Genomic DNA, 10,739 nt, shown 5'->3' with positions numbered 1-10,739 from the left:
GAGCATTCAGACTTTGAAATTTTTGTAGTTGAGCAAAAGTTGAGCAATTAGAAATATGACCTGGTGATATGAATGTTATGTGCCATCTGTTTTATCTGTCTTTAGTGCAAATGGACAGGAAGTATTATTATTAAATGTACACAAAGTTTGAGGCAAAATTAAGGGAAGCACATGTATTTATACATTTTTCTGTATTTTAACTTTTAATAACTAAATCTTTTACATAAAGATAAAAAACAAACAGTATTTCTTTTATTATAATTAAGATATATCAAATATTCAAGAAAATATTACATGTTTTTCGTCTTCTATGTCATCATTACACATGAAACACATTCTTTCGTCTACATTATACAAACAAAACATTACTTAATTACATTGTTTACAGAAGCTCCCATATCGCCTTAGTTATTTCTGTGTACCTGAAAATTTGTACTAAGGCAAACTGGGATTAATTTTATATAATTATTTTGACAGCTAAGGCGAAATGAGAATAAACCATCAGATGATGAATTTTCAGTTTATATATATTAAGTACGAAAATGTCAAATTATAGTGTAATGAGATTTTGAGCCATCTCATTGATCAGTATGCTACATAGTGCCCCCAAATGACCAGTATAAAACTATCCAGCAAGAGAGAAAAGGGATAGGTCAATATACGAAACCTTAGTAACAAGGCAACTTCAGTTCAATTTCAAATGTCAGAGGGAATATCTTTTTAAATGTGGTAGGAGTACCAAAGAGACAACTCTCCATCAAGACACAGCGTAGTTAAAGTAAGTAATAATAGGTTATAATACAGCCTTCAACACAAAGGCCTGGCTCACATTGGACAGCATCCTACTAAGGGCTCTCTTTAGACCCAAAACACTGTTATAAAACAATTTAAACAGGAAAAAACAAATAAAGTTCACGTATTGCATTTCTGAAATACAAATAATAATTAATTGATTAAATTTCTTCACAATTGCATTTGAACTTCTAGATTGACTTTTAAACAAACTTTATCTTGCTTTCAATAATCTGCATAAAGAGTTATTTCAGACCGGTCATCCTTTTTTCATGATATTCCAATAGCAAAATCAGGGGAAAGCAAGAAAATTTTACTTTAAAATTTAATTTTGAACAATGGAGGACTGAAATAAAACAAACCATGTGCTGATTACAAAAAAATAATCAACTGGTAGAGGAAATCATAAATCAGCTATTAGTTAATAAAGTGTTAACTGTCATGGAAATTATAATGAAAAATAAAATAAAGGACAAATTCACAATAAAAATATTGTATTTTCTCATTATAAAACTTTAGTCACAACTTTATTTTGATGAATGTGATATGAAATTTTACATAAAATTTAAAAATTTAAATGAGATCAGAACACAACCAACTTATCAATCAATTGCACTTCACATGTAAGCACCAAACATCTATTCTGAAATTCTTTTTTTATCATTTGTTGTATCAGCAATTTTGCAAAACATAAAACCTTAAGAGCTCAGTTTTACAACTATAAAATACAGTTGTCTAAAAAATTATTTGGGTTTAATTTAACTTGGATTTACATAATTATCTCCCTTGAATAACATAAATTCAGTGGGACTTTTTTTCCAAAACAAATAACATAACAAAAAAAGATACTTGCAACACTTTTGAAACATAGTTACAAAATCAATAATTTTCATTAATTCAAGTTATAAAAATATAATCTACTACAACCATTTCATGCCAATATCACAGATTATAAAATTTATCATTTACAAATGTATCAAAAAGTTTTCATCTTTTGTTGATCTCGTTGAAATTGTTCTGCTTGTGCATGATACATTTACAAAAAGACTTGAATCTATAGTATAAATATAAAGTCTTGCAGCAGCATTTCAGCAACAGCACTATAGTTATATCTGAAGCAAGTAGGTATAGGTGAACACTATATAATACTGGTCACCATCTTGGCATGTCTACACACTGAGAAAGGTATGGATACAGATGACAGTGAACTGTTTTAAATCTGAAAAGAAATGAGAATAAGAACACAATCTCGAGATATACTAGAAAATTTCAAAATATTGCTGAAACTATTATTGGTGTTTTTCATCATTTCTGTTTTTAACAAGTAAATGAGATGCACAGACCCTTTTGTGCTTTTTTTGTTTTTGAATTTACCATTACCTATATATATTATTATGCTTTTTCAACTGATAATGTTGTTTTCTTCCATTTTTATTAAATTTTAATTATTTCTAATACTGTTGATGTCATTTTCATGATAACTGTAAGATCAAAAAATTATTGCGTTCAGTTTTTATTGTAAATTGAAACGAAAGGACAAAACTAAACATTAAATATAAATCAATTGCTTTTAAAAAGCAATTGTAAACGGTCTTTCCCCCCTTTGAAACATGATTGTTTGTTATGTGTGTGCGTGTTTGTTTGTTTGTTTGTTTCTGTAAGGGGGCTATATTATTCTGGGGAAGTTTCATGTTTAGTTCGGAAAGTTTTTATTTTATTTCAGGTCCAGCGCGCGACTTCTCGCACCAGATTGAGGAGACATCACGTGACGTGGGTTTATAATAACGAAAACTTAGTATATTTATTCCTTTTTAGGTGGGGACGTTGAATAGACAACATGTATAGATACGGAATGTACACAATGTCATTTCTTTTGTCATTGTAGGAAATTGACATTTTGATCACAGTTCACCAGCAGTGCATGTTTTGGATTTAATTGATCCGGTGTAACTTTAATACACATTTAAGGATTATTTTCTGATAATGTACATTTTTCAGCACCTGTTTGTAACACAGATTAGTATTTCAATCTAGGAGTGGACATTTTATTGTAGGATTTCACTGAGATGTACGGACCTAGCAAGCGATATTTACGGCATTGCAATTTCTTTTCTCTAGGAAAAGTCTTGAGAGATATCTGCACCACGTTGTTTTATAAACTTTTAGTACATGTATGCCCTGCTGAATGCAAATTTTGGGGTCCATTAGACTTGTAGTTTCAGAGTATAACTGATAACAAACATGTGGATTTTTTTTTCAGAAGAGATGTAAGAACAATATTAAAAACCAATTGTTCAGAGAACCATTGATGGTCTTTCCACTAGTAAAGATCTTTTTTATATGAAAATATTAAAATTCGGTTTTAAATGTCAATTTTAGCGTCAAATGACAGCTTATTGAACACTGATTCCAAAAATGTATGGTTTCTATACAAAAAGATATAAATAAGGAGATCATTTTTTACTTCCGGTTTAAAAGATGTTACTTTCGGTATGTTTTGATAGTTTACTTGACACTGATTCCAAAAATAGATGGTTCTATATACTTTTACATTAAATTAGTACAAAAAAACGGCTACTTCCGGTTTACAAAAGGTCACTTCCTGTTGGATTTTTCAAGGTCACATTGCTTGCAACCTTTTGCCAAAAGTCCCATGGCTTTATATGTATATATAAGAGGAAAAAGGCAAAGGTCAAAATCTAGAACGTTAAATTTACCTATGACCTTGAGCTCAATTTCAAGGTCATCAACCAAGGACCTTAAATCAAAAGACTCTAGGCCTCTACTTTATATTGTTAATGAGTTAATGAGTTATATTACCATACAACTAATATTAGATATAAAAGGGGGCAAAACTCGCATTAAATGTTACGTAAGTAAAATTTACATGTTACGAAATAAGAGATAACAAGCCAAAATCAAAAATTTGATCATGAACTTGACCTTTGACCTTGACCTCATTTTCATACTTTTTGACCAAGGGCCTCAAATCAAAAGACCCTAGGCCTCTATCACTTATGGTTTTCCAGTTACAAATTTATTTCACTTATTTCAATACAAAAGGGGAAATTACTCTCATATGGGGTATTCGTAAAGCTTCGGTCAAAATAAAACGTAACATCCTGAGGATATAACGAGCAATTTTGAAAAATAAATTTGTCGCTTTCTTTTACAGTTGCGGAGGAGATCTGATAACAAGAAAAACAGTGTTTGGGGAGATAACTCTTACAAAGAAAAGTGTTTGGTTAAACAGGGTGAGTTTCAAAAGCGTATAGACTGTATGATCTCATATACAAAAATAAACAGCTGCGCCATGAGCGCATGATACGCCCGATGTCTTATGTGGAAGTCTTATGCAATAATCATAAATAGTTTATGAGAAAGTTTTAAGCAATAACCATATATTGTTTTAGAGACACGGCGGGACATGTGAAACCCCCCCACCCTGTTTTTTTTTTTACAAAAATTAAATATTACCAAAATAAAATTTTGAATCAAAACCAAAAAGTATACAGATCTTTAGATTAATATATCAAAGAAGTGAGTAAAGTTTTAAGCAATAATCATAACTTATTTTTGAGATACGGCGCGACATGTAAAAAGCAGTTTTACAAAATACTCAATAACTCAAAAATGAAATTTTGAATCATCACCAAAAAGTATACAGATATTGAGATTAATATAACAAAGACATGTGTAAAGTTTTAAGCAATAATCATAAATAGTTTTTGAGATATGGCGCGACATGTAAAAAAACCCTCCCCCTTTTTTACAAAATACTCAATAACTCAAAAATGAAATTTTGAATCATCACCAAAAAGTATACAGATATTGAGATTAAAATACTAAGAAGTGTTTAAAGTTTTAAGTCATAATCAAGAATCGTTTTTGAGATACATTGCGACATGTGAAAAAAACACACCCCTGTTTTAGTTATAAAGTGCCGTAACTCAAAAAGTTTAAATCTTATTTTCACCAAAAAGTATACAGATCATTTGACCATCATAAGAAACATTAATATTAAGTTTCATGAAATTTGGATAAGTCGTTCTCAAGTTACGGTGCGACGTGTTGACGCCGGACAGACGGACGGACACTGGACATTTGTATATCATAATACGTCCCGTCAAAATTTTGACGGGCGTATAAAAACTAAGCGATATCTTTTGAAACATTTTTACACCGCAAGAAAAAATTAGGCGGAAGAAAAAAAAAAAAAAAATAAATAATCAGAACAAAATCAATAGGTCTTTCCACACGTAAAGGTGGAAAGACCTAATTATTGCAATTTTAAATGAACGGACAAAAATGCAACATTGATTATTGCAATTTCAGGAAACGCTGCATACAGATATATGTAGCAGATATTAAAATGTTAGTTATTACTATTGTGATACTCCCCCAATTGCATTATTCAAAACCTCATTTCTGAATTCAAAGTATCAATATATCTCATTATATTGAAAAGTTCAGAAAAAGTTTCAAAGGGAGATAATTATATAACTCATATACAAATATAAAACTTGATACTACATCGAGGCACAGTAACCATATTTTGTAAATATTGTAGAAACTGATTTTATGTTTACCTTGTTGGATCGTTTTCATGGCTGTACCCTTTTACATCTATCACATTACTGTTAAAATAACTTAAAGTCAGCTGAAAGAAAAATACAACTGCTGCTATTGACTATGAATAATTTGTCATTGTATAATGGCAAAATTTGTTTACAATGACAGAACAGTTCAATTATTCCTAATTAGCTGTATTGCTCATCATAAAATTAAATCAAATTCATTGAAAAATTAAAATAAAAATATGATTTTGATTGACAACTCCTTATTTTCTATAGAATTTCTGTTGTTAATGTTAGAGATCTTTGATAGTCTCTGATAATTTAATCACAACTTTTCACCAAGACTTTGCACTTTAAGTTCTGATTGATTTAAGCAATTTCAATTGATAGTTCATAGGGTGTCTTTTAATGTTGTAATATTACACAACTGTCTTAGGTAGTGTGAAGGTTTTCATAAATTGTAACTTTGATGGAGAGATGTTTTATTGGCACTCATACCACATCTTCTTATTTAGAAGTACTGACAGTAATGCAACTTTATAGAAAATTTCATTGATCTATCACCAGATGTTCTAATTTAACTACCTTAAGCAACAAACTCAACAATTATTGACACTGCTAAGGATGACGACGCTGCTGCAAGAAAAGCAACGAGTGTGTATGATTGCTGTCAGTGACTTTGGTGTACATACCTGATCAGAGAGTTGATGCTGAGGAATCCTATGTAGTCCCTCTAAGTGGGAATGAAATTCTTTAATTTTTGTTAATGGCACTTTCAATAGATGATCTGAAAAATAAGATGATATTTTTTTTAATTATTTAATTTTGCATGTTTGAATACTTCAGAAATCACCATACTAGACATCAATATTATCTTGCAACTAAGCAAAACTATACAGAAAAGACAATTTTGAATTCAACAGCTAGTCTAGCAATGTATATATTTAGCTTATTTCTGTAATATTCTGTAATTATTAGCAAAAATGTAAAGGTAATGGAAGAAACATAGATATTGCATTCTGGTCTCATGTTAAAAAATAATAATACTGTAAGTTATGGAAAAAATACCATAAATAAAATACATGAATATATGCTCATTATACAAATAACGAAGTACTTAAATCTGTTTTTATTGAAATTGATTTATATTTTAACATAAATTTAATTTCAGTAATCTTTTGAAGAAGAAAAAATCATTATATATATGCATTACACATGTTACAAGTTATGGTTGTTGAAATTCAAAAAGAAAAAAGAAAAAAGAAAAAGAATTTCAAAATTTCAGAACTGTTAGATCATGTTTAATTAAATGGAGTTTAGCAAAGAAAACATGATAATCAGTTTAAATTATTAATTATAGATGGAAAAAACACCACTTATGTTAACTAGAGGCTCTTAAGAGTCTGTGTCCCTCACCTTGGTCTATGTGCATATTAAACAAAGGACACGGATGGATTCATGACAAAATTGTGTTTTAGTGATGGTGATGTGTTTGTAGATCTTACTTTACTGAACATCCTTGCAACTTACAATTTTCTCTATCTATAATAAACTTGGCCCTTTAGTTACAAAAGATAATATTTTGTAAAAATTCACAAAAATTTGCTAAACATTATTGCTGTTTACAGTTTATCTCTATCTATAATAGTATTCAAGATAATAACCAAAAACGGCAAAATTTCTTTAAAAATTACCAATTTGGGGGCAGCAACCCATCAACCTGTTGTCCAATTCATTTGAAAATTTCAGGGCAGATAGATATTGACTTGATAAACAATTTAATCCCTGTCAGATTTGCTCTTAATGCTTTGGTTTCAGAGTTTCAAGCCAAAATCTACATTTTACCCCTATGTTCTATTTTTAGCCATGTTGGCCATATTGGTTGGTTGGCTGGGTTACCGCACACATTTTTTAAATAAGATACCCTAATAATGATTGTGACTAAGTTTGGTTATATTGGTCCAGAAGTTTCAGGAGAAGATTTTTGTAAAAGATTACAAAATCGTATAAAAAATTATTAAAAATTGACTTTAAAGGGCAATAACTACTTATGGGGTCGACTGATAATTTTAGTCATGTTAATTTATTTGTAGATCTTACTTTGCTGAACATTATTACTGTTACCAGTTTATCTCTATCTATAATAATATTCAAGATAATAACCAAAACAGCAAACTTTCCTTAAAATTACCAATTTAGGGGCAGCAACCCATCAACTGGTTGTCCGATTCCTCTGAGAATTTGAGGTCACATAGATCTTGACTTGATAAACACTTTCACCCCATGTCAGATTTGCTCTAAATGCTTTGGTTTCAGAGTTATAAGCCAAACTCTACATTTTACCCCTATGTTCTATTTTTAGCCATGGGGGCCATCTTGGTTGGTTGGCTGGGTCACCGCACACATTTTTTAAACTAGAAACCCAAATGATGATAGTGGCCAAGTTTGATTAAATTTGGCCCAGTAGTTTCAGAAAAGATTTTTGTAAAAATAAACGAAAATGAGGACGACTGACGACGACGACGGACGCCAAGTGATGAGAAAAGCTCACTTGGCCCTGTGGGCCAGGTGAGCTAAAATTAACATAATCATAAAGTCATTAGAATGAAACCAACTGAAAAAAGCATGTATCAAAAACTTTGAAATCATTCTTTTTCATTCAAATATACACAAGTGTTTCTTCTTAACCATGTTAACCTAATAAAACTAAATACTTTCACTATTCAAGCCTAATAAAATTGACAATATTAAACTGAATTTGAGGGCAGATATATCTTGACCTGATAAATACTTTCACCCCATGTCAGATTTGCTCTAAATGCTTTGGTTATAAGCCAAACTCTACATTTTACCCCTATGTTCTATTTTTAGCCATGGCGGCCTTCTTGGTTAGTTGGCCCGGTCACAGGACACATTTTTTAAACTAGATACCCCAATGATGATTGTGGCCAAGTTTGGTTAAATTTGGCCCAGAGGAGAAGATTTTTGTAAAAGTTTACCAAAGCCGGAAGACGACTGAAGCCAAGTGATGGGAAAAGCTCACTTGACCTTTCAGGTCAGGTGAGCTAAAAAGTAAAAAAAAACAACATTCCCCAAACATCATTTATATCTAAAAGAAGCAACTGATTTTTACAATTGACGCAAAATATGATGGCATATTTTTCTTGTGGTGTACAAACATAGATAAATGTAAAATTCTTTAAAAGTATAGATTATTTAGATGGTGTTGAAACATACAGAATTCTTGGATTTCCTGTTTAGCAAATTGGAAAATATGTGTAGATGGATTGTCGATTAAAAGATTTATAAACAGGTAATTTTTTTATAAATGAGTGCAAGTGAGTATTAGAATCTACTGGTACCCTATTCAAATTATTCTACCACCAACTGTACCAAGGATTTCAACTGGAGTGTTTACAAAATGCAATCATAATAAAAGTATTAAAACCTTTTCCAAAGTTAAAAGACAAAAAGATCCAAAATAAAAGAAAAGCAGTCCCACTTAAGTTGAAAGAAGAAAGGATCCTCTCAAAACAGGTTGTAGAGTAAAAATAAGACATTTCAATATTATTAATCATATACCCCTTAGCTTTACATCTAGACTGGGATCATATTCTGGTATCAAATTCTCCTGTTGCACACATAAAATATATTTCATTAAAATATGTAGTAGTTTTCAATTTTAGTCATGACTTCCCTATCTGTTCAATGATGATTATTTTAGAATGATGAAATACATGTAATGATAAAACTAGAGGCTCTAAAGAGCCTGTGTCGCTCACCTTGGTCTATGTGCATATTAAACAAAGGACACAAATGGATTCATGACAAAATTGTATTTTGGTGATGGTGATGTGTTTGAAGTTCTTACTTTACTGAACGATTTTGCTTCTTACAATTATATCTATCATGAACTTTGCCCATTAGTAACAGAGAACTATATTTGGTAAAAATTTACATAAATTTACCAAATTAATGAAAATTGTTAAAAATTGACTATAAAGGGCAATAACTCCTTAAGGGGTCAATTGACCATTTCAGTTATGTTGACTTATTTGTAGATCTTACTTTGCTGAACATTATTGCTGTTTACAGTTTATCGCTATCTATAATAGTATTCAAGATAACCAAAAATGGCAAAATTTCTTTAAAAATTACCAATTGGAGGGCAGCAACCCAACAACCAGTTGTCCAATTCATCTGAAAAATTCAGGGCAGATAGATATTGACTTGATTAACAATTTAACTTCTTGTCAGATTTGCTCTAGATGCTTTGGTTTCATAGTTATAAGCAAAAAACTGCATTTTACCCCTATGTTCTATTTTTAGCCGTGGCGGCCATCTTGGTTGAATGGCCAGGTCATCGGACACATTTTTCAAACTAGATACCCCAAAGATGATTGTGGCCTAGTAGTTTCAGTGGAGATTTTGTAAAAGATTACTTAGATTTATGAAAAATGGTTAAAGATTGACTATAAAGGGCAATAACTCCTAAAGGGGTCAACTGACCATTTTGGTCATGTTGACTTATTTGTAGATCTTACTTTGCTGAACATTATTGCTGTTTACAATTTATCTCTATCTATAATAATATTCAAGATAATAACCAAAAACAGCAAAATTTCCTCAAAATTACCAATTCAGGGGCAGCAACCCAACAACCGATTGACCGATTCATCTGAAAATTTCAGGGCAGATAGTTCTTGACCTGATAAACATTTTTATCCCATGTCAGATTTCCTCAAAATGCTTTGGTTTTTGAGTTATAAGCCAAAAACTGCATTTTACCCCTATGTTCTATTTTTAGCCGTGGCGGCCATCTTGGTTGGTTGACCAGGTCACGCCACACATTTTTTAAACTAGATACCCCAAAGATGATTGTGGCCAAGTTTGGATTAATTTGGCCAAGTAGTTTCAGAGGAGAAGATTTTTGTAAAAGATTACTTTAATTTACGAAAAATGGTTAAAAATTGACTATAAAGGGCAATAACTCCTAAACGGGTCAACTGACCATTTTGGTCATGTTGACTTATTTGTAGATCTTACTTTGCTGAACATTATTGCTGTTTACAGTTTATCTCTATCTATAATAATATTCAAGATAATAACCAAAAACAGCAAAATTTCCTCAAAATTACCAATTCAGGGGCAGCAACCCAACAACCGATTGACCGATTCATCTGAAAATTTTAGGGCAGATAGATCTTGACCTGATAAACATTTTTATCCCATGTCAGATTTCCTCAAAATGCTTTGGTTTTTGAGTTATAAGCCAAAAACTGCATTTTACCCCTATGTTCTATTTTTAGCCGTGGCGGCCATCTTGGTTGGTTGACCAGGTCACGCCACACATTTTTTAAACTAGATACC

At 31.1% G+C, this 10,739-nt stretch overlaps 1 protein-coding gene across 7 annotated transcripts in view; it reads right to left on the bottom strand.

Annotated features, from left to right (window-relative positions):
- Positions 1–237: 237 nt before the first annotated feature.
- The window catches only part of LOC143076272 (fringe glycosyltransferase-like), a 37,261-nt gene continuing 26,759 nt past the window's right edge, over positions 238–10,739 (bottom strand). For 6 of the 7 annotated variants that reach the window (XM_076252006.1, XM_076252008.1, XM_076252005.1 and 3 more), the window contains 3 exons: positions 6,062–6,156; positions 5,382–5,452; positions 238–2,011 (listed from right to left, as the gene is read on the bottom strand). In XM_076252006.1, the coding sequence (XP_076108121.1) occupies positions 1,945–2,011; positions 5,382–5,452; positions 6,062–6,156 (233 nt within the window). In that variant the 3' untranslated portion in view covers positions 238–1,944. Of the gene's footprint in view, positions 2,012–5,381; positions 5,453–6,061; positions 6,157–8,951; positions 9,001–10,739 lie in introns of those variants that run through there. The other variant, XR_012978590.1, reaches the window with a different exon arrangement.

This window comes from Mytilus galloprovincialis, chromosome 5 (genome assembly GCF_965363235.1).
Source record: "Mytilus galloprovincialis chromosome 5, xbMytGall1.hap1.1, whole genome shotgun sequence".
Taxonomy (NCBI): Eukaryota; Metazoa; Mollusca; class Bivalvia; order Mytilida; family Mytilidae; genus Mytilus; species Mytilus galloprovincialis.
This window is presented reverse-complemented; position numbering and strand designations above follow the sequence as displayed.